Source organism: Adiantum capillus-veneris, chromosome 16 (genome assembly GCF_014529385.1).
Source record: "Adiantum capillus-veneris isolate H3 chromosome 16, ASM1452938v2, whole genome shotgun sequence".
NCBI lineage: Eukaryota > Viridiplantae > Streptophyta > Polypodiopsida > Polypodiales > Pteridaceae > Adiantum > Adiantum capillus-veneris.
The window spans coordinates 43798783-43823852 of record NC_140946.1 but is presented as its reverse complement, the minus strand read 5'-3'; the positions used below and the strand labels follow the sequence as shown (position 1 = coordinate 43823852).

The following is a 25070-nucleotide window of genomic DNA, read 5'->3' as shown; positions in this document are numbered from 1 at the left end:
GAGTTTGGAGGTGTCACTAAGAACTTGGCCAACGGCCACAGAGTCTGCACCAGGTCTGTAACCCCCAAGTCTCCCATGTGGTGAGAGAACTTGAGGACCTGTGTCTGCAGCGACTCCATCACTGAGTCCACTCAGACTTGTCCCTACCACATAGGGGAAAAGAGAAGCCAACCGCAGAGTCCAGGGCCTCTATCCCTCTAGATGCAAGGAACAATACATGAAGTGTGAAACAAGTTGCCTCAAGGTCTCGTGAAGGGTCGCCGAGAAAACATGTGAAGTCGCAGGCAAAGAAGTTTCACTATGACAAATGTTGAAGCTCGTTAGTCCACGAGGAACTGCTGCAAAGGGAGACGTCTGTACGAGCAGGGGGGTTTACAAGAAAGACTATCTCTCTCTCGCCAAGCGACTCGTGGCAAAAGCGCTGCCAAGAGATCTCCTAGCAGCCGAGGAAGGTCCTGTCCCATGGGTCAGTTGCGGGGTAGGAGCGGGAGGAGATGTGGAAGCAGGGTGGCTAGTGGGAGATGGAGGAGTGGGGAGGCGGGGAGCAACAGAGGGAGAAGAGCGAGGTGGGGAGGAGGAAGGAGGCGGAGGGAGGAGGGGAACTCGGGGGGGTGGGTGGGAGGGGCTGTCGAAGGTGAGGCTGAGGTGGAGGGTGAAGCTGGGACCTTGTCCTACTGAGAGGGTCGAAACGATTCCGTGTGGGAACCTACTGCTGTTGGCTGGAAGATTGACGACCACCCTAAGGGCCAGGCTGACGTGGTGGCCCCTGTCGACGCCGACCACAAACCTGCTGCCAGCCCTCCTTTTCTTGAGCCCCAGGCTCGGAGGGTGAATCTGCCTGAGTACCTTGTGACTCTGTTTGCTGTTGCTACCAACCCTTAGAGGCTGGGGTTGGGCCTCAGGTGAAGGTCGGGGCCTCCTCCGTGGACAAGCCTTCGCAAGATTACCCATTTGACAAATGAAACATTGATTCGGGAGGTCCGAATACTCCACGCTCTCTGGCGGAACCAACCACCAGTCAACCGAGGTAGTAGGATGACCTTCGGGAGGGTGTGGGTGTCCCAAATCAAAACACGTTGTCATGCTGTGGCACGTATATAGTGGGAATGGGCATTAAACGATTTATCTTGTGACTTTTTGACGCATAAGTATACTTCATATAATACTCATATGCATAAATAAAAGCTTTCTACCATACCTTAGTATTTACCTTTGAAGTAATATAAAGGTACATTACTCTTAGAAAGTACTACAAGACAAGTATCAATGATTGTGCCTCTTTTTCCTGGGGAAAAGCATTTGTATATTTCTTCTAATATCTCAGCTATACCCTATCATATATAAATTATTTTCTTCTTTTCACATTTATTAAATAATACAACCTTTCAATAATGCATACTTTCTTGGATACATACAAGAGGGAAGGACCTACTAGAAGACTTTATGAAAAGGAAGATCCAAAGCTTTTTGGACCATCCCAATTTGAAAGTCCCGACCTAAGGGCGTGGAGAAAATGCCAAAACCAAGTCAAGCTCTTTTAGTAGGCCAATTTTGCTTTTTGAAGCATGTCAATCCGAGTTACAGGTCAAAAGTTACAGGGAAAAAAGTGAAAAATCCTCTCATAACTACGCTGCAAGAAAAGATGTAAACAGGTGAATCAAGTGAAAAGAGATAATCTTGGTCTTTTTTCTATAAAATAAGATATTTGGAGGATAAAAGACACAAGCATGTGAATGTGACACCTCAAAGATGCCTTGAAGGACAAGACACACAAACTGGGACCCCCTGCTGGAGCCACACAGAAGATGCCTAGGTGGGGCCCACATACATCATGCACCCACATGGAGCCTCAACGACCAAAAATGCTGAATTTTATGATATTTTGAGTCCTAATATTGCCCATTTTAAGAAATATTCAAAGAACATTTGATTTGGGCTAATTCTTTAGCTTAATCAAGTGATTATGTAAAACATGGCTCCCTCAACTATAATGCCTTGCCACGTCTTTCTCTTCTTTGTTGGCTTTAATGGTGGCATCCTTGACTTCAAATACCTTCAACAATTGCTCGTTGACAGCCTTGCATATTGCTACTTGTTGTCCCTCTAGCTTAAAGAGGTGAGCAAGGACTTTGGTTGTGCCGGATTGTCGTTCGAAGCCGCATAGTTTGCACTTCCATGCACATGCACCACCGGCCTTTCCCAACACTCGGGAATGCACTTCATCCCACCATGATGCTTCATCCTTCTTCTTCTTGGTACCCAAGGGGTCACGTTCACTTGATGCGGAAGCTTGCGCCATAAGTGATGAGACTCAAGAGAGGAGGGAAGCTTGAGAGAGAGAGAGAGAGAGAGAGAGAGAGAGAGAGAGAGAGAGAGAGAGAGAGAGGATGGAGCTCCGAACTTGAGCCTCGAGGCTTGAGGCTCAAGGGAGAGGGAGACGAAGAGAGCGCCTTAAAACTTGAAAGTTGAGGGAAAGGGAGAGATGGAGCGGTGGAGAGTGGCCCGAGGGAGAGGGAGAGAGAGGCTAGAGCCTTGGCTTGAGAGAGAGAAGAGAGCTTGGAAATTGGCTTGTCTCTTGCGGCAACTTCAAGCTTGAGCCTTGAGGGAGTATGAAGAAAGAGCAAAGGACTTGGGGCTTATATAGGAGAGGAGAATACCCCCCTCTCTCCTCCCCCCCAAAAAATATTCAAAAGCGCCCAACGGGTATTTTTCTGCAAACGGACAACTTTTTCAAAACGGCCATTTTTTTGAAATTCAGCGTTCTGGCCAGGCGTTCCGTCCGTTCCGGTTATGCAAAAAAAAGAAAACACCGTTCCGGCAGTGTATCCGTTTCGGCCGCCTGGAGTGAGTGGGAACAAGTTTCTGGAATAGGAGGGACCCGTTTCACCCGTAACCTGTTACTTTGTATACAGGTTCTTAAAGTTAACCCTATGATAAACAACAATTCTCCAAAGCCACTATCTTGAATTTCACATCGTGCATAGCCTTGCAAGCATACAACAAATCAAAAATATGATTTTTCTTATCACTCAAATACTTCAAATGATCTTTTCTTTCCTACTATGCATATATTATTATTTATTGGCCTCAGGTTTAAAACTGTTGACTAGCAAGTTAAGCCACCCTGTCCCATAATTTTAGTTAATCAGCAAGCCTTCAGTACACCAAAAGATGTCAACTTGCTAGGCTTATGCCTTTAGGTAGCATACTGCATGTCTTGCAAGAGCCAACCTCCCTTGACCTTGGTTTTGCATAAAGTAGAATTATTTAAGATCATCACACCGCTTCCTTGTATGGCAAGGACTCAGAACCTCTACTTGCTTCATCAAGACGTTGTCGTGCTGTGGCACGTATATAGTGGTAACGGGCATTAAATGATTTATCTTGTGTCTTTTTGATGCATAAGTATACTTCATATAATACTCATATGCATAAATAAAAGCTTTCTACCATATTTTAGTATTTACCTTTGAAATAATATAAATATACATTACTATTAGAAAGTACTGCAAGAGAAGTATCAATGATTGTGCCTCTTTTTTCTGGAGAAAAGCATTTGTATATTTCTTCTAATATCTTAGCTATACCCTACCAGATATAAATTATTTTCTTTTTTTCACATTTATTTAATAATATAACACTTCCATAATGCATACCTTCTTGGATACATACAAGAGGGAAAGACCTAATAGAAGAGTTTATGGAAAGGAAGATCCAAAGCTTCTTGGACCATCCCAATTTGAAAATCCCGACCTAAGGGCGTGGAGAAAAGTCCAAAACTAAGTCAAGCTCTTTTAGTAGGCCAATTTTGCTTTTTGAAGCATGTCAATCCGAGTTAAAGGTCAAAAGTTACAGGGAAAACAACGAAAAATCCTTTCACAACTACACTGCAAGAAGAGATGGTAAACAGGTGAATCAAATGACAAGAGGTAATCTTGGTCTTTTTCCATAATATAAGATATTTGGAGGATAAAAGACACATGCATGTGAATGTGACACCTCAAAGATGCCTTGAAGGGCAAGACACACAAACTGAGACCCCCTGCTAGAGCCACACAGAAGATGCCTAGGTGGGGCCCACATACATTATGCACCCACATGGAGCCTCAACGACCAAAAATGCTGAATTTTATGATATTTTGAGTCCTAATATTGCCCATTTTAAGAAATATCCAAAGAACATTTGATTTGGACTAATTCTTTAGCCTAATCAAGTGATTATGTAAAACATGGCTCCCTCAACTATCAAAAGGAAAACCTTCTCTTCATTGCGGGGATTTAATGAGTGAGTGAGAATAGCTCAATTCCATAGTGACACACTCATCTTAGTGCCACACTTTTCCTTGAAGAAAGGCTTAAGTCTTGCCTCATCTTTTCTCTCCATTAAGGTGGTGGCGATTGCTCTCATGTAAGATATATGTTGCTAGTTTTTCTTTCATTTGCATATCTAGTCCAATTCCTGTCTCTAACTCTATCTCTATCTCTCATTATCTATCTTTAATACCACCACCACACTAGATCTATCTCTAATTCTATCTTTACTCCTTCTTTCATCTCTCTTGTTGTGTCCTAATTGTTTCATTGGAAGGTATTCAAGCAGCAATCTTGTCAATGTAACGGGCACAACCTTCTTGTGGAAAACAATTATATGCACAAGGTTAGTAACCATATCTTCATCTTTCACAAGCATCTCTCTCTCTTAAGGTTCTCATTCTCTTCCACAAACTCTAAAATCTCCTTGCTACAGGTACTTCTCTCCCCGCAGTATCCTTATTGCCTAAGGGCAACAATAGGGCTTGGGAGAGAAACTCTCTTCTTCTCCTCCTTTCACTTCTTTCACACCTTTATCTTTGAACATACTAAGTATATCATCGATAAATAACCCAAATCCACATAGAGGCAATTTCTTTCATTTCCATTCTGTGCAACCTATTAGGGTCGACATTTGGATTAGTCGAAACATTCACTTTCAGCAACGCCATAGTGTTTCTATTTGGTCCTAAAAGGCTCAGAGAAATACTTCTCTCACCAGATCCCATCATAGTACCTCTTATTGACTATAACTTCTCTTTTGATGTGAATGTGGTTATTTTATTATAAATGAAGAGGATTTATACTCATAACTAATCCCAATCGCTAAACAAAACATATACATTATAATAAGCATAAAGCTACAGTTCCAAAGAGCAATCCGTAGCTTCTTTGGACAACAAAGATTAAATATCATTAATTCATCCATTAACCCTTTTATCCTATCCATGATACGATATAATCGTAATCTCGACGTTTTCCTTTTTGTTTTGTTTTGACTATCTTTCACGACTCTCTCCATCACGTGTATATTTGTAAGCGAAAGTGAGCGGCTTCTTTGGCTACATTTCTTCTTTAGCTCTATAAGCTATGTTATCTATATCCTAACTCCTTTTCATAATCCTTGAGCTTCCTCACAAACTCTCACAGCAAGAGGCCCGGTGCCTTCCTGGCAAGACCGCAAGCTTCCTGACATATTTTTGGTGAACCTGACGCAAACCTGTCAGGCTGAGTTTGTGGGTAACCATGGGTGATCATGTTGAGCAACAGGGTATACATTTTGACCCAGCAACAATGCAAATGTTTCAAGCATTTGCAATGTTCATGCAAAAACAACATGCCACTGAAAGAAGGGAGATTTCATCAACAAAGGCCATACAAGCGGTCGTCAAAAGAATACATCAGTTCAATGGCAAAGATGTAACCAAATACTTACGCGAGTATGTGAAGGAGATGGAGCTGCATCGCGTGTCAGAAGGTGAGATGATTCAAAGCTTTGAACTAATTGTTGCTCCAGAAATTAGGGAGCATGTTAGGGCATTTAAAGATAGGCATAGGAGAAATTGGGAAGAACTCAAAGTAGCTTTAAAGGAGGAATATTTCATGGAGGACTCGGGAGAGAGTGACCAAAAGCACATTCTTAGAATGCGTAGTCAAGCCAAAGCAAGGACTATCAATAACAGAGCTACTTAGGGAATTTGAGCGGCGCTATGCACAACTCACTAGGTCAGAAAGGGCCACACTAGATGCAGAGAAGACAGATCTTTTCTTACAAGCCGCAGGTAAAGAGTTTCAAGAAAATTTGGAGCTTCTTCTTGAAGATAAAGATGCTGAGCAAGAACTAAAGACTGAGTGGAATGAAGTTGAAGGTGCTGTTTAGTTGCTTGCCAAACGACAAAGAAGAAGGGACAAAATGGTAGTAAACACTACGAGTCCTTCAACCTCAACTTCTGACAAAATGGTAAAGCCTACTTCTATAGCTCCTAAGTTTGATGAGTCTATGCTAGATGAGCTTGTGAAGGGAATGCGTGACTCGAAGGTGAAGCTAGCAATGCTTGAAGGAAAAGGCACACCATCAAGGCCACTTCTTAGGCAAAGACAACAACCCAAAGAAGGGTTTGTTAATAGATGTATTTGGTGTGATAGTACAGACCATGTAAGAAAAGATTGTGATGATTTTAGTGATGCTTTGTCAAAAGATGTTGTCTTTTTAAAGGATGGTAAAATCCACTTAAGAGAGACAGGTCTACCCTTGAGAACAAACTTTGGAAAGGGGAGAATGCAAACCTTAGTTGAAGATATGGCAACTAACCATGCTAACTCTTCAGTTGAGGCAGCTACTTATGGAGTAAAAATTGAGTATCTTAGTGATGAAGAGGTGAATGACCATCATGGTCAAATTCGGCCAAATGTCATGCAATTAGCTAAAAAGGGAAAGCTTAGAAAAGAGATTCTACATGAAGCAGGTGATTGCATACGTCTAGAAACAGGATGGAATGATCCAGTGGACTCATTGTCAGTGCATGCTTACATTACGAAATGCTTACAAAATGAGGCTATTGTAGAAGAAAGGCGTAGGCGTGAGAATGGTGATGAAGGACCATCAAAAAGAGCTTCTATAAGTGGAGGAAGAAGTGACTCAATGCCTTCCCAAACAACCCCGACACAAGGAGCATCTCCACCTGAAGTACTCATGGAGGAGTCTACAATAGGAAAGAAGAAAGGGCCAACAAAAGGTGAGACAAAAGGCCCAACTTATAAACTACAATCTGATATTGAGGTTGCTACAGATTTAAAGAAAGTCTTGGAGAAAAGGATCTTGAATAGCAAGATTGAGTTCACTCTGGGAGAAGTCCTTGGCATTGGAAAGCGTGAATTCCACGAGGAGATCATTGACATCATCAAGAGAAAGAGGCAAACTCTTGCTGAGGTTGCTCGTACACACGTTGACGGAGAAACCTTGAAGACACAAGGGATGCAGTTGCAAAATAAGGAGGATGATAGAGCTGTGGTAGGATGCTACCAATATAGTGGGAGAGTGAAGCAAGTGCATTTCTCAAATGATGATGAAGAAGTTGAAGCTATTCCTAAGAGCTACTATTTAGGAAGTCACTGGGTAAGGGCTACTACAGAAACTTTGGTCAAGGTAGGTGAGCTTGAAGAGCCATTTGTTGCCTTGATTCATCATGGTTCAGAAATAAATATAATGTCAAAGAGTCTCTACAACAAGTGCAAATGGCCGATGGACACAAATCATGGTTGGATGGTGAAAGTGGCAAACAATTCATGCGGTGAATTGTATGCAGTATGTCCAGGTGTGAAGGTGACAATAGGTGATGTAAAATTGACTAAAACTTCTTTGTATAGGATACATTTTCATATCATCTCATCCTTGGACAACCCTACATTGTGGGAGTTCGAATGGAAACAAAGGTAATGGATGATGGTTCAGCATATGCTAGGATACGTAGCAAAGATGGTAAACGAGCTGTCCAATTTCTCACAGTTTGTGTAAATCATGAAAGAAATCGTGACAACCTTAGAGAACATCCTCTACCAAAGGTGCGCAAAGAGTTTCATGATCATAGAGAAATGATGGGTTTTGGCCAAGTACCATTGTAAAGCGAGATTGCAGTGGTACAGAAAGAAAAAGGGTCTTGCCTGATCCAAAAATAGGTGAAACTTTTTCAACGAGCTCCTTGGTAACAAGGAATGGATCATTATGTTTTACAAAACTGAAGATTTGAAGAGATGTGAGAGGCAATATGTTCATAATGTACAAATAGGCATGAAAAAGAGTCGGTTGTTAGAGCCTACTGAAAATGTTTTGGGTTTGTGTGAACAAGTTTCTTTTGTAGATACTATGGGTGAGCTTGATGCTATAATGGGGTCTAGTTTGCATCTTGAAAATGAATTTGTGGAAGTTTGCTCTATGGAAATGTATCAAGGAATAGAAGCCTTTAAAGAAAACCAAACAGTTGGCACAGAAGTCCATGTTGAAACTAAATACAAGAGTGTAGCAAAGAAGGTGAAACCAGTAGCTTCACCTTTACCACCCAAGAATAGGGAAAAGATTGAGCAGGCTTCTTTACAACCAAGTTTGAGGAATCCTAAGAAGATTGGGCATACCTTCACAAAGGAGTCTTTCGAAGAGTTGCAGATTGGTAGCGAGGAGTTTCTAACACAGGAGGAGACAAAGTGCTTCAAAGAAATGCTTTCAAAGCATGGTAAGGCTTTTGCATTTGAGCCACATGAGATAGGATGTGTCGATCCTTCTATTGTAGCTCCTATCGTAATTTTCACAATACCTCATGTGTCTTTGAATCTGCGGCCTGTTCCGGTTCCAAAGGCTCATTTGCCAAAGTTAGTAGAGCTACTGAATGAGAAAATTAAAATGGGAATCCTGGAGCCTTCTTGTGCTCCATACTCAAACACGTGGTTCACAGTTCCAAAGAAGAATGATTCTCTACGCTTCATCCAAGATATGAGAAATGTAGGTACAGGTCCAATTGTGGATGAGTTTGCATAGGCGTTTGCAAGGAGGGCAATCTACTCAATGGGAGATCTATAGTCAGGGTATGATCAATTTGAGCTTGCAATCGAAAGCAGAGACTTGACAACCATGAGAACATCTTTAGCTTTGGTAAGGATGTGTACCTTGCCACAGGGAGCAACCAACTCGGTTGCACATATGATGAATGGGATCAATAAGGTCGTACATGACTTTATTCCTCAAATCACAATGCCTTTTATTAATGATTTGCCTATCAAAGGATGTGAAAAAAGTGACAAAGATGAAGCTTTGGTCTCAAGGGATGTCGCAGGTTTATGGTAAATCACATAAATGATTGTGATAAAATTTTGTATAGGTTGGAAGAAGTGAATCTTACATTGTCAGGGAAAAATTCTATGTTTGGTGTCAATGAAGTGCTCGTTGTGGGGCACATGTGCGGGCCATATGGTAGGAAACCTTGTCCAGCAAAGGTAGATGCCATCCAAAGAATGAAAGAAACATGCACTAGCATCACTGAGGTTAAAAGGTTTTTGGGAGCATGTGTCTTCTATGTTATTTGGATTCCACATTATGCACATGTAACTGATCCTCTTTATCAGTTGCTTAGAAAGAATCAAAAGTTTAAATGGACAGAAGCACATGTAAAATCCATGAAAAAGCTAAAGGAGTTGCTACAGTCAGCACCAACTTTGAAAAAGATAGACTGAGTGTCAAAGGCCAGTAATTGTGACAGTAGACACCAGTCGTACAGGGATTGGATGGGCAATAGAGCAAGATGTGGAAGAAGGACGCAGGTATGTGGTAAGATTTGGAGCAAAGGTACTAAGTGCTCGCCAAAGAAACTATCCACAAATAAAGAGAGAGCTATGGGGTATGGTTACAACCTTGAAAAATGGGAAAGAGTACCTAATTGGTGCATGTGTGGTTGTAGAAACAGATTGTCTACCACTTCTTGAGATGATTACAAGCTGCTCAACACCATACATTGCTATGTTGTGGTGTATTGTCTACATTAAGTGCTTAAATCCTTAGCTTAAACACATTGTAGGTAAAGACAATACAGTGGTAGATATGCTACCAAGGGCAAGGTATGAAGATGAGTCACAAATGCTTGATGAGGGAGATGATGTAGGCACAAAGTTCTATTCTTTCTCTCATGCCAAAGGTAACAATGTTTGCATGACTAATTCACTTGAATTGTTCTTGAAAGATCTTTATGAAGGTGATTGGGTTCTTATTGGAGGCTAGTACTCTATCAAAACAGGATGATTGGTCTGAACAAGAATTCAAGAGGATACGCAGAAAAACATATGGGTACTTTTGGAGGGATGGTTACTTGTGCAAGCATCCTAAACAAAAGAGTGCTACACCACAACGGGTTATATGTAAGACTCAAGTAAAACTTATGCAAGAGTTTCATGAGAGTCTATGGGCTGGACACATAGGTGTGTGGGCAACCTTCTCCAAGTTGAAAGAAAAATACTGGTGGAAGGGTATGTATAAAGATGTATGTCAGTTTGTAGAGTCGTGTGTAACTTGTCAAATGTATTTAAATGTCCGACATCGTGATGGATTGCACCCTACATATGCACTAGCGTCTCCAAGCGACCTCCTTCATCTGCAAGATCATCTGAATACATCACGTAGGGTGCAATCCATCACGATGTCGGACATTTGAATACATTTGACAAGTTACACACGACTCTACAAACTTAGATACATCTTTATACATACCCTTCCATCAGTATTTTTCTTTCAACTTGGAGAAGGTTGTCCACACACCACTGTGTCCAACCCATAGACTCTGATGAAACTCTTGCATGAGCTTTACTTGAGTCTTTTTTTTTTACATATGACCCGTTGTGGTGTAGCACCCTTTTGTTTAGGATGCTTGCACAAGTAACCATCCCTCAAAAAGTACCCATATACTTTCCTGCGTATCTTCTTGAATTCTTGTTCAGACCAATTATTCTGTTTTGATAGAGTACTCAAGTAGCTTCCAATAAGAAGTCAATCACCTTCATAAAGATCTTTCAAGAACAATTCAAGTGAATTAGTCATGCAGACATTGTTACCTTTGGCATGAGAGATAGAATAGAACTTTGTGCCTACATCATCTCCCTCATCAAGCATTTGTGACTCATCTTCATACCTTACCCTTGATAGCATATCTGCCACTGTATTGTCTTTACCTGCAATGTACTTAAACTAGGGATTTAAGCACTTAATATAGGCAATACACCGCAACATAGCAATGTCTGGTATTGAGCAGCTTGTAATCATTCCAAGAAGTGGTAGACAATCTGTTTCTACAACCACACATGCACCAATTAGGTACTCTTTTCCATTTTTCAAGGCTGTAACCATACCCCATAGCTCTCTCTTTATTTGTGGATAGTTTCTTTGGCGAGCACTTAGTACCTTTGCTCCAAATCTTACCACATACCTGCGTCCTTCTTCCACATCTTGCTCTATTGCCCATCCAATCCCTGTACGACTGGTGTCTACTGTCACAATTACTGGCCTTTGACACTCATGGTCTATCTTTTTCAAAGTTGGTGCTGACTGTAGCAACTCCTTTAGCTTTTTCATGGATTTTACATGTGCTTCTGTCCATTTAAACTTTTGATTCTTTCTAAGCAACTGATAAAGAGGATCAGTTACATGTGCATAATGTGGAATCCAAATAACATAGAAGACACATGCTTCCAGAAACCTTATAACCTCAGTGATGCTAGTGCATGTTTCTTTTATTCTTTGGATGGCATCTACCTTTGCTGGACAAGGTTTCCTACCATATGGCCCGCACATGTGTTCCACAATGAGCACTTCATTGACACCAAACATAGAATTTTTCCCTAACAATGTAAGATTGACTTTTTCCAACCTATACAAAATTTTATCACAATCATTTATGTGATTTACCATAAACCTGCGACATCCCTTGAGACCAAAGCTTCATCTTTGTCACTTTTTTCACATCCTTTGATAGGCAAATCATTAATAAAAGGCATTATGATTTGAGGAATAAAGTCATGTACGACCTTATTGATCCCATTCATCATATGTGCAACCGAGTTGGTTGCTCCCTGTGGCAAGGTACACATCCTTACCAAACCCAAAGATGTTCTCATGGTTGTCAAGTCTCTGCTTTCGATTGCAAGCTCAAATTGACTCATACCCTGACTATAGATCCCCCATTGAGTAGATTGCCCTCCTTGCAAACGCCTCTGCAAGCTCATCCACAATTGGACCTGTATCTACATTTCTAATTGTCACCTTGTTCACTGGTTGCATATCTTGGATGAAGCGTAGAGAACCATTCTTCTTTGGAACTGTGAACCACGTGTTTGAGTATGGAGCACAAGAAGGCTCCAAGATTCCCATTTTAATTTTCTCATTCAGTAGCTCTACTAACTTTGACAAATGAGCCTTTGGAACCGGAACAGGCCGCAGATTCAAAGACACATGAGATATTGTGAAAATTACCATAGGAGCTACAATAGAAGGATCAACACATCCTATCTCATGTGGCTCAAATACAAAAGCCTTACCATGCTTTGAAAGCATTTCTTTGAAGCACTTTGTCTCCTCCTGTGTTAGAAACTCCTCGCTACCAATCTGCAACTCTTGAAAAGACTCCTTTGTGAAGGTATGCCCAATCTTTTTAGGATTCCTTAAACTTGGTTGTAAAGAAGCCTGCTCAATATTTTCTCTATTGTTGGGTGGTAAGGGTTAAGCTACTGGTTTCACCTCCTTTGCTACACTCTTGTATTTAGTCTCAACATGGAGTTCTGGGCCAACTGTTTGGTTTTCTTTAACGGCTTCTATTACTTGATACATTTCCATAGAGCTAGCTTTCACAACTTCATTTTCAAGATGTAAACTAGACCCCATTATACCATCAAGCTCACCCATAGCAGCTAACGAAGCACTCTAGTTACCAAAAATTTGGCATTTCGGCCAGAATCTGGCTAAAATACGCTTTTCGCTCCAGTCTCATAATTGCATCGCCACTGTACCATAGGTTGTCCTATAGTCACTGGTCATCCCCATATTTTTGGTTTTTCATTACGACCGTTTTCACGTGTTTTTTGTATTTTTGAAGTTTTTCTTCCGAAAATTAGCAAAATTAAAAAGAAAATAGCAAATTAAACCCAAAAAATTCCCAAAAATCATAATAAATCAAAAAAATCACCACAAAACATTATATACACTCACATGCAATTTTTATGGCCGGATTTCTCCGTTTTACTAATATTTTACCCGAAAAATGGCTATTTTTACTTATATACACACACCCAAAACATTTTCAGTAGGCTCTAGCAACCCACTCTTTTTCATGCCTATTTGTACATTATGCACATATTGCCTCTCACATCTCTTCAAATCTTCAAGTTTTGTAAAACATACGGATCCATTCCTTGTTACCAAGGAGCTCGTTGAAAAAGTTCCATCTATTTTTGGATCAGACGAGACCCTTTTTCTTTCTCTACCACTGCAATCCCGCTTTACAATAGTACTTGGTCAAAACCCATCATTTTTCTATGATCATAAAACTCTTTGCGTACCTCTGGTAGAGGATGTTCTCTGAGGTTGTCACGATTTCTTTCATGGTTTACACAAACTGTGAGAAATTGGACAGCTCGTTTACCATCTTTGCTACGTATCCTAGCATATGCTGAACCATCATCCATTACCTTTGTTTCCATTCGAAGTCCCACAATGTAGGGTTGTCCAAGGATGAGATGATATGAAGATGTATCCTGTACAAAGAAGTTTTGGTCAATTTTACATCACCTATTGTCACCATTACACCTGGACATGCTGCATACAATTCACCGGATGAATTGTTTGCCACTTTCACCATCCAACCATGATTTGTGTCCATCGGCCATTTGCACTTGTTGTAGAGACTCTTTGACATTATGTTTATTTCTGAACCATGATGAATCAAGGCAACAAATGGCTCTTCAAGCTCACCTACCTTGACCAAAGTTTCTGTAGTAGCCCTTACCCAGTGACTTCCTAAATAGTAGCTCTTAGGAATAACTTCAACTTCTTCATCATCATTTGAGAAATGCACTTGCTTCACTCTCCCACTATATTGGTAGCATCCTACCACAGCTCTATCATCCTCCTTATTTTGCAACTGCATCCCTTGTGTCTTCAAGGTTTCTCCGTCAACGTGTGTACGAGCAACCTCAGCAAGAGTTTGCCTCTTTCTCTTGATGATGTCAATGATCTCCTCGTGGAATTCACGCTTTGCAATGCCAAGGACTTCTCCCAGAGTGAACTCAATCTTGCTATTCAAAATCCTTTGCTCCAAGACTTTTTTTAAATCTGTAGCAACCTCAATATCAGATTGTAGTTTATAAGTTGGGCCTTTTGTCTCACCTTTTGTTGGCTCTTTCTTCTTTCCTGTTGTAGACTCCTCCATGAGTACTTCAGGTGGAGATGCTCCTTGTGTCGGGGTTGTTTGGGAAGGCATTGAGTCACTTCTTCCTCCACTTATAGAAGCTCTTTTTGATGGTCCTTCATCACCATTCTCACGCCTGCGCTTTTCTTCTACAATAGCCTCATTTTGTTGGCATTTTGTAATGTAAGCATGCACTGACAATGAGTCCACTGGATCATTCCATCCTGTTTCTAGACGTATGCAATCACCTGCTTCATATAGAATCTCTTTTCTAAGCTTTCCCTTTTTAGCTAATTGCATGACATTTGGCCGAATTTGACCATGATCGTCATTCACCTCTTCATCACTAAGATACTCAATTTTTACTCCATAAGTAGCTGCCTCAACTGAAGATGCTCAATTTTTACTCCATAAGTAGCTGTCTCAACTGAAGAGTTAGCATGGTTAGTTGCCATATCTTCAACTAAGGTTTGCATTCTCCCCTTTCCAAAGTTCGTTCTCAAGGGTAGACCTGTCTCTTTTAAGTGGATTTTACCATCCTTTAAAAAGACAACATCTTTTGACAAAGCATCACTAAAATCATCACAATCCTTTCTTACATGGTCTGTACTATCACACCAAATACATCTATTAACAAACCCTTTTTTGGGTTGTTGTCTTTGCCTAAGAAGTGGCCTTGATGGTGTGCCTTTTTCTTCAAGCATTGCTAGCTTCACCTTCAAGTCACGCATTCCCTTCACAAGCTCATCTAGCATAGACTCATCAAACTTAGGAGCTATAGAAGTAGGCTTTACCATTTTGTCAGAAGTTGAGGTTGAAGGACTCGTAGTGTTTACTACCATTTTGTCCCTTCTTCTTTGTCGTTTGGTAAGCAACGAAACAGCACGTTCAACTTCATTCCAGTCGGTCTTTAGTCCTTGCTCAGCATCTTTATCTTCAAGAAGAAGCTCCAAATTTTCTTGAAACTCTTTACCTGCGGCTTGTAAGAAAAGATCTGTCTTCTCTGCATCTAGTGTGGCCCTTTCTGACCTAGTGAGTTGTGCATAGCGCCGCTCAAATTCCCTAAGTAGCTCTGTTATTGATAGTCCTTGCTTTGGCTTGACTACGCATTCTAAGAATGTGCCTTTGGTCACTCTCTCCCGAGTCCTCCATGAAATATTCCTCCTTTAAAGCTACTTTGAGTTCTTCCCAATTTCTCCTATGCCTATCTTTAAATGCCCTAACATGCTCCCTAATTTCTGGAGCAACAATTAGTTCAAAGCTTTGAATCATCTCACCTTCTGACACGCGATGCAGCTCCATCTCCTTCACATACTCGCGTAAGTATTTGGTTACATCTTTGCCATTGAACTGATGTATTCTTTTGACGACCGCTTGTATCGCCTTTGTTGCTGAAATCTCCCTTCTTTCAGTCGCATGTTGTTTTTGCATGAACATTGCAAATGCTTGAAACATTTGCATTGTTGCTGGGTCAAAATGCATACCCTCTTGCTCAACATGATCACCCATGGTTACCCACAAACTCAGCCTGACAGATTCGTGTCGGGTTCACCAAAAATATGTCAGGAAGTTTGCGGTCTTGCCAGGAAGGCACCGGGCCTCTTGCTGTGAGAGTTTGTGAGGAAGCTCAAGGGTTATGAAAAGGAGCTAAGATATAGATAACATAGCTTATAGAGCTAAAGAAGAAATGTAGCCAAAGAAGCCGCTCACTTTCGCTTACAAATATACACGTGATGGAGAGAGTCGTGAAAGATAGTCAAAACAAAACAAAAAGGAAAACATTGAGATTACGATTATATCGTATCATGGATAGGATAAAAGGGTTAATGGATGAATTAATGATATTTAATCTTTGTTGTCCAAAGAAGCTACGGATTGCTCTTTGGAACTGTAGCTTTATGCTTATTATAATGTATATGTTTTGTTTAGCGATTGGGATTAGTTGTGAGTATAAATCCTCTTCATTTATAATAAAATAACCACATTCACATCAAAAGAGAAGTTATAGTCAATAAGAGGTACTATGATGGGATCTGGTGAGAGAAGTATTTCTCTGAGCCTTTTAGGACCAAATAGAAACACTATGGCGTTGCTGAAAGTGAATGTTTCGACTAATCCAAATGTTGACCCTAATAGATTGCACAGAATGGAAATGAAAGAAATTGCCTCTATTTGGATTTGGGTTATTTATCGATGATATACTTAGTATGTTCAAAGATAAAGGTGTGAAAGAAGTGAAAGGAGGAGAAGAAGAGAGTTTCTCTCCCAAGCCCTATTGTTGCCCTTAGGCAATAAGGATACTGTAGCAAGGAGATTTTAGAGTTTGTGGAAGAGAATGAGAACCTTAAGAGAGAGAGATGCTTGTGAAAGATGAAGATATGGTTACTAACCTTGTGCATATAATTGTTTTCCACAAGAAGGTTGTGCCCGTTACATTGACAAGATTGCTGCTTGAATACCTTCTAATGAAACAATTAGGACACAACAAGAGAGATGAAAGGAGGAGTAAAGATAGAATTAGAGATAGATCTAGTGTGGTGGTGGTATTAAAGATAGATAATGAGAGATAGAGATAGAGTTAGAGACAGGAATTGGACTAGATATACAAATGAAAGAAAAACTAGCAACATATATCTTACATGAGAGCAATCGCCACCACCTTAATGGAGAGAAAAGATGAGGCAAGACTTAAGCCTTTCTTCAAGGAAAAGTGTGGCACTAAGATGAGTGTGTCACTATGGAATTGAACTATTCTCACTTACTCATTAAATCTCCCCCAATGAAGAGAAGGTTTTCCTTTTTATAGTTGAGGGAGCCATGTTTTTCATAATCACTTGATTAAGCTAAAGAATTAGTCCAAATCAAATGTTCTTTGGATATTTCTTAAAATGGGCAATATTAGGACTCAAAATATCATAAAATTCAGCATTTTTGGTCGTTGAGGCTCCATGTGGGTGCATGATGTATGTGGGCCCCACCTAGGCATCTTCTGTGTGGCTGTAGCAGGGGTCCTCAGTTTGTGTGTTTTGTTCTTCAAGCATCTTTGAGGTGTCACATTCACATGCTTGTGTCTTTTATCCTCCAAATATCTTATTTTATGGAAAAAGATCAAGATTACCTCTTGTCATTTGATTCACCTGTTTACCATCTCTTCTTGCAGTGTAGTTGTGAGAGGATTTTTCACTGTTTTTCCTTTAACTTTTGACTTCTAACTCGGATTGACATGCTTTAAAAAGCAAAATTGGCCTACTAAAAGAGCTTGACTAGGTTTTGGCCTTTTCTCCACGCCCTTAGGTCGGGATTTTCAAATTGGGATGGTCCAAGAAGCTTTGGATCTTTTCTTTTCATAAACTCTTCTATTAGGCCTTTTGCTCTTGTATGTATCCAAGAAGGTATGCATTATTGAAGGTTTATATTATTAAATAAATGTGAAAAAAAGAAAATAATTTATATATGGTAGGGTATAGCTAAGATATTAGAAGAAATATATAAATGCTTTTCTCCAGAAAAAAGAGGCACAATCATTGATACTTCTCTTGCAGCACTTTCTAATAGTAATGTATATTTATATTATTTCAAAGGTAAATACTAAGGTATGGTAGAAAGATTTTATTTATGCATATGAGTATTATATGAAGTATACTTATGCGTCAAAAAGTCACAAGATAAATCGTTTAATGCCCGCTACCACTATATACGTGCCACAGCACGACAACGTCTTGATGAAGCAAGTAGAGGTTCTGAGTCCTTGCCATACAAGGAAGCGGTGTGATGATCTTAAATAATTCTACTTTATGCAAAACCAAGGTCAAGGGGGGTTGGCTCTTGCAAGACATGCAGTATGCTACCTAAAGGCATAAGCCTAGCAAGTTGACATCTTTTGGTGTACTGAAGGCTTGTTGATTAACTAAAATTATGGGACAGGGTGGCGTAACTTGCTAGTCAATAGTTTTAAACCTGAGGCCAATAAATAATAATATATGCATAGTAGGAAAGAAAAGATCATTTGAAGTATTTTAGTGATAAGAAAAATCATATTTTTGATTTGTTGTATGCTTGCAAGGCTATGCACGGTGTGAAATTCAAGATAGTGGCTTTGGAGAATTGTTGTTTATCATAGGGTTAACTTTAAGAACCTGTATACAAAGTAACAGGTTACGGGTGAAACGGGTCCCTCCTATTCCAGAAACTTGTTCTTACTCACTCCAGGCGGCCGGAACAGATACTCTGCCGGAACGGCGTTTTTTTTTTTTTGCATAACCGGAACGGACGGAACGCCTGGCCAAAGCGTTGAATTTCAAAAAAATGGCCGTTTTGAAAAAGTTGTCCGTTTGCAGAAAAATACCTGTTGGGCGCTTTTGAATATTTTTTGGGGGGGAGGAGAGAGGGGGGTATTCTCCTCTCGTATATAAGCCCCAAGTCCTTTGCTCTTTCTTCATACTCCCTCAAGGCTCAAGCTTGAAGTTGTCGCAAGAGACAAGCCAATTTCCAAGCTCTCTTCTCTCCCTCAAGCCAAGGCTCTAGTCTCTCTCTCCCTCTCCCTTGGGCCACTCTCCACCGCTCCATCTCTCCCTTTCCCTCAACTTTCAAGTTTTAAGGCGCTCTCTTCGTCTCCCTCTCCCTTGAGCCTCAAGCCTTAAGGCTCAAGTTCGGAGCTCCATCCTCTCTCTCTCTCTCTCTCTCTCTCTGTCTCTCTCTCTCAAGCTTCCTTCCTCTCTTGAGTCTCATCACTTATGGCGCAAGCTTCCGCATCAAGTGAACGTGACCCCTTGGGTATCAAGAAGAAGAAGGATGAAGCATCATGGTGGGATGAAGTGCATTCCCGAGTGTTGGGAAAGGCCGGTGGTGCATGTGCATGGAAGTGCAAACTATGCGGCTTCGAACGACAATCCGGCACAACCAAAGTCCTTGCTCACCTCTTTAAGCTAGAGGGACAACAAGTAGCAATATGCAAGGCTGTCAACGAGCAATTGTTGAAGGTATTTGAAGTCAAGGATGCCACCATTAAAGCCAACAAAGAAGAGAAAGACGTGGCAAGGCCTAAGCGTCCCGCAATCGACCCCAACAACTTGGTTTTTCCCTCTTCTACACCTTCTTCATTGGTTGGTGGTGATAGTAATGTGGCAACAACGGAGACGGCGGAGACATCATTTTGATTGGCATTTTCAATGCTTGATACTGCAACGGTCTCACTTCCAAATCTCACCAATACACTCTACATACCACTTGGGATCCAAAAAGGAAGGAGGATGTGGATGCAAGTGTTGCCCGCTTTTTCTATCATGATCACATCCCCTTCATAAAGGCTCGGTAAGACTTACTATCATTTTCTCGCAATCAATCATCTCGATGCTTATTCTCTTCTAAATAGTAAATTCTAAATTCTAATACCTCTTGTGTGCACTGTGTAGGTCAGAGTACTTCAAGACCACATGAGGATTGGAGAGTATGGGGCACGTTAGTCAACCCTCAACATGAAGAGGCAATGGACGAAGTATAGCGTGAAACCCTCATTGCGGATGGATGGAGCGACACTAGGAGGAGGTCAATACATGGCATTGTTGCCTATTCCAAAGGGGAGATGTATTTTGCCCACTCCTATGACGCCACGGAGACGGGAAAATCAGCAGATGTCCTTGCAGATGAGTGGGCCTCCGCCGTAGAGACCATTGGGTTGGACCTTGGGATAGGTCTAGTCATCGATGGGGGGGCATCAGACAGGGCAGCCGGAGCTATTTTGGAAGGCGCTTATCCTCACATCACGATGTCCTTTTGGATGACACATTGCCTTGGAAGGATTTCGGCAAACTACCTTGGATAGAGCCTCTCATTGCAACCACGTCCAAGGTGGTTTCTTTCATCAACAACCACAATATACTTTGAGCCGAGTTCTTGAAGCGGTCGGGGGGCAAAGTGCTTCTAAAGTATTGTGAGACCCGCTTCGCCTACAACTATCTATTGGTAAGCCGTTCGGTAGAGTCTGAAAGTGCAGTGCGGCAGCTCTTCTTCAGTACAGAGTTTGCTGAGACTCCCATGCAAGTACAATTGCAGGGATCATTTATAATGGAAGGTAGAGGATCCTGAGTTCTGGGAGTCTCTAAAGACTATTGACAAAATGGTGAAACCAGTAATCCACTTGCTTAGAGTGATGGATGGTATGCAACCTTGCATTGGCAAGGTCTATGAAGCAATGGATCGCGTGGTCGAGCCGCTTGAAGATCTTGAGAAGGACCCAGATAGGCTCGAAGAAATCAAAGACCTTTGCAGTAGTAGGTGGAATGCCTATAGTTCACCTCTACAGGTGCAGCTTGTGTCGGATCCAGAGTTCTAGGGTGCAGGATAGGAGCATGATTTGGAGGTGAACACACATTGGAAGACCATCTTGAAGAAGCTTCACCCTGATCGTGACATGCAACGCAAAATCAAGGATCAACTTGCATTTTACAGGGATATGTGAGGATCATTTGGGACAACCGATGCCCAAATTGACTGCACCAAGATTTCCTCCGTCTTGTGGTGGCAAGAAAATGGTTCAGATGGTCCCGATCTTCAGCGACTTGCCGTCTGTATTCTGAGCCAAGCGGTTAGCTCCTCTTGCTTGGAGCAATTGTGGAGTGAATATAGCCACATTGCATCTAGAAAGAGAAACCGACTTGGAGTGGAGAAAGCAAATGACCTTGTTTCTGTCAGTGCAAACTTAAGAATGCTTTGCAACTGAGCATCCAAAGTGACAGTGATAGATCCTTTTCTATAGTGGGAGATGGAGGCAGAGGCAAAGGTGCTTGTAGAGACAGAAGGATCTACGCATGAGGATGAGCCTATGCAGGAGGATTGGGATGATATTCACGACGTCCAGGACTCCACTACAGATTGGGAGGTGGGATGCTCTTTTGCCCCTACCCAGAGGTGAACTTCAGGCATGATTCATGACTCATTGCTCATTTGTCTTTAATATTTGTTTCCTTTGTGGCCATCGGCTTTGCCCCCTTTTTGTATTGCACTACCACATGAGTGATTGAGACATGTCACCTAGTAACTCTTACAGTTGTTATTTAGCACTCTAGTCTCTAGTCTCTACATGTCTTTTTGTAGCGCCTTGGTTAGCCTTGTAAGCCATCTTTATAATCTATCATCTTTTTGCGCCAAGCTTTTGTGTGGAGTGTGGACTCTATTCATCTTTGAGTTGATGTTCTTTCTATGAAGAATCAAGATGCTTTTGTAAAGGATAATCCCAATTCATGTGTTGTGTGTAGTGTGCAATCGCGTGTAAGCGTTAAGACTGAAGAATCATTGCAAAGCATGTCTAAATAGGATTCTACTTGGACTAATTGGGTGCGTATGGCTCTCTACTAACATATAGATTAAATCCAACCTAATTTAAGCATATTATAAGCTTACCGTTCCGGCCCCCGTTCCCGTTCCGCTTTTTTGGGGGGCCCTCGTTTCGGAAACGTTCCGGAGGCCTCCGTTCCCGTTCCCTGTTTCCGTTCCGGGCAACTTTACCTGTATATCTTCTTTTAGAAAGAGTGTCTACGTGTTTGCATTTGTTAGCTAACTTTAACTAGAAATTGCAACACATTTGTAATGTGATAGTTGAAGCACTTTGTATATGAAGTGATTTTTCTCCCTTGCTCGTTCTTCGCTTGGCTTGTTCACACTTGCTCGTAGTTTGAGGTACTTCTTGTTCCACAAGGGAGTCTTGTTCCTTTTTTGAGTGTTCTTGTTCCATGATTGGTAGCTTCTTCTGATACACAAGCTCAAGGAGATGTGCGGTTCGAGCTTTGTCTTGTCATTGTCATGTGTAACTTGCTGTTAAGCTAGCAGGTTTTAAATTTCTGCATGTGGTGCTACTTGAGGTTACTGTTTGTCTTGTAGTTTATAGAGCTTCAAATCTTTTCGAACTTGTTTCTGTATACTTCACAGGTACCACAGAGGCTGTATTCTTTAGCAGACTTACGTTTAAATGATATTGTGGCAAGCCAATTTCTATCACCAGTAGACTCAACACTGGGGGAAGTACGAAGGAATTTACTAATAGCAGCATTCGTTGGTAGCACAGTGGTATGGCAGACATTGCAGCCAAGTCAGTTTCAAGTCCTTTCAACATTTGTGGCTTTGCTACTCATCTCTGGAATAGACCTGGTGAGTGTCGCACATTCTCAATTAAACTTCGGGATTCCTAGGGTGCTAGGAGAGTCATTACCTCAAAATGAACAACAACCAGGAAAGTACACACTGAAAATTTGGAATGCCATGAAACATTAATAAAATTATTGAATAGAGATCCTTCGTTTACAATTCTAGCCATTGTTTTAGCGGCAATCGTGCCCTCGATGATGATACATAGCTAGACAAGCTTATTTTAGGCTGTCTTGTGCTGCTATTAGAATGCTGCTATGCAGTGGTGAAGGGCTTTATTGACCATACCTCATGCTCCACAGACATGGCAAGGCATCAAAACAATATTACATCCCTCTTTGAACCACAACTTGAGGGTGGTCTTTAGTGAAGCTTTAGAAGATTATAATCAGAGATTTTGGAATGCGTATGTGCCAGTTTTTTTCTTTTAAAACTTAACCTTGGAAAATAATTGTGAGCGATACACTAGTGATTTTCCGGCAGCACTACAAGAGGACTACCTCTCCAAGTGGGAGAACAGCGGAGTCAGACACTTCAACCTCCTCACCTGATTCCAAAACAAAGGGAAACTCTTCAAGAAGAAGGAAGATGATTTGGATGTTTCCTGATAGGTCACACTTTGATCCACTGTCAAGAATGCACAACTGTTGGCTAAGAAAGAACGAAAAAACTTATACCCGACGTCTATGGAGTCTTGACTACTCCAAATTCCTCGAAGGAGTTATGTAGAGGTCAACCCAAGATTTAGGGCAACATAATGTTGATTTTCTTTAATCCAGGAGCTTTTGAGAATTTTATCTCTTCCAATGTTCTCAGAAGTCTGGTGTCCATCCTTGAGGAGCAGTTGAGTAGATGGGCAGAGAGAGAGGGTGTACGGGCATCAGGACAGGCGGGTTTCAGGAGAGGTTTCTCTACTCTTGATCATATTCTGACACTCATAGCCATTATTGAAGAGGGGAGATCACGTGGGAGATGACTCTATTGTTGCTTTGTGGATTTCCGCAAAGCCTTCGACAAAGCTAGATTGATGCTTAGACTGTGGGAGATGGGGGTACCCAAAGAGTTGATTTGGGGGATCATGGCTCTATACAAGTCAGTAGTGGGGCATGTACGCACTCCAGAGGAGATTTCTGATTTGGTTCACTTCACAATTGGGATGAAACAGGGCTGCCCGCTATCTCCTACACTACATGGCATGTATGTGGATGAGGTTGCTGACTACATTGAGAGGGATGGTGATAGAGGAGCACAGTTGGCAGGGACATGGATCCCACTATTGTTATATGCTGATGATATTGTGTTGATTTTTGACTCCCCGGAGAAGATGCAACGTCATTTAGATGCTTTGTACATATTTGCACACGATAGTGGATAGTTTGTTAACCTCGGGAAAACCAAGGTTATGGTGTTTAACACCACACCACAGTGGGTCATGAGGTCAGCACCCACTTTTACATATGTCCAGGAGACAGTGGAGTATACAGATGCATACACCTATCTTGGGGTAGTCTTCAGTGGACCGGTGTTTGCACTGAGGAGAGCAACAGAGACTAGATTGACGAGAGCTTATGTAGCCTTGGGAGGATTGGAGAAGATGTGTTCGCAAGTCCAATTTCAAGAACCTTGAACAAAGCTGTGGCTTTTGGACACTCTAGTGGCTTCAGCTGAGCTTTATGGGGTTCAGATTTGGGGAGCCTCAGTGGACCACCATGGCAGATATGGTAGCACTGATGGATGGAGATGTATGGAGAGGCCTCTAGTCTCTATGATCTCTCGACTGATTCGGGCTAAGGCCTTAGTGCCACATGATATTATTCGAGCCGAGCTAGCTTCCCTCCCCTCTCGTAGTTGAGGCCCTTACTAGATCAGTTTCCTTCATGCATAATTTATGGAACCTCCCAAGAGATAGATATGCTCGGCTAGCCCTTGAGTCATCCGGATAGCTAGCGCTACAAGGGGACACAACATGCTGGTATGGGCAGATGATATCATGGTTTCAGTCGCATGGCTTTAGCATGGATGGACTGCCTCCATGCCAAAACTCCTTGGACGCATCCTCTCTTTCTCTCACATGGACAGAGAGCGCTAGACTTATACGTCAGGATTTGATTCAACTAGATACCGGAAGCACATGGATACAACAGACACAAGAGTTGGGTGCGAAGATGGCTTTCTATAGAGAGCATCTTCTCCAACTAACAGAGAATGGATATGTGATCAGACCGGCCTATATGGACAATCATCTACCCTATTGGATACGATGTGCTATTGGTCAGATGAGCACATATCGCATCAGCTAGAGATTGAGACTGATAGATTTAGGAGAGTACGAGAAAAGGCGTGGTTATGACAATTGTGTCATATGGAGCCAGAGATGAGAGTTACATCACATTTGTCATTGTCTGGTATACTATGAGATACGAGGCCGCTTTCACTATCTATTCAGAGAGGGCTTTGGACTAGAGTCATGAGATATCAGGATTAGAGATGCCTTGGGTTGTTTTGCTAGAGTTCCACAGACATAGGGAGTCTCTCGAGGAGACCAGGAAGTGGGAGACATTCACAGAGGGAGATCACTGACTTCTTTAGAGCAAGGACTCAGCAGCCAGATACCTCACAGCAGATTTCAGAGCCCACTTATACCAGAGGTATATTAGTGGACAGAGCCACTGAGCTCGGGAGAGCTAG

The 25070-nt window shown here is 41.6% G+C and overlaps 1 protein-coding gene across 4 annotated transcripts in view; it reads left to right on the top strand.

Moving 5' to 3' along the window:
• The window catches only part of LOC147438931 (uncharacterized), a 107329-nt gene that overhangs the window by 27033 nt on the left and 55226 nt on the right, over positions 1-25070 (top strand). For all 4 annotated transcript variants that reach the window (XM_086484888.1, XM_086484887.1, XM_086484889.1 and 1 more), the window contains exon 2: positions 22167-22385. In XM_086484888.1, the coding sequence (XP_086341014.1) occupies positions 22167-22385 (219 nt within the window). The remainder of the gene's footprint in view (positions 1-22166; positions 22386-25070) is intronic.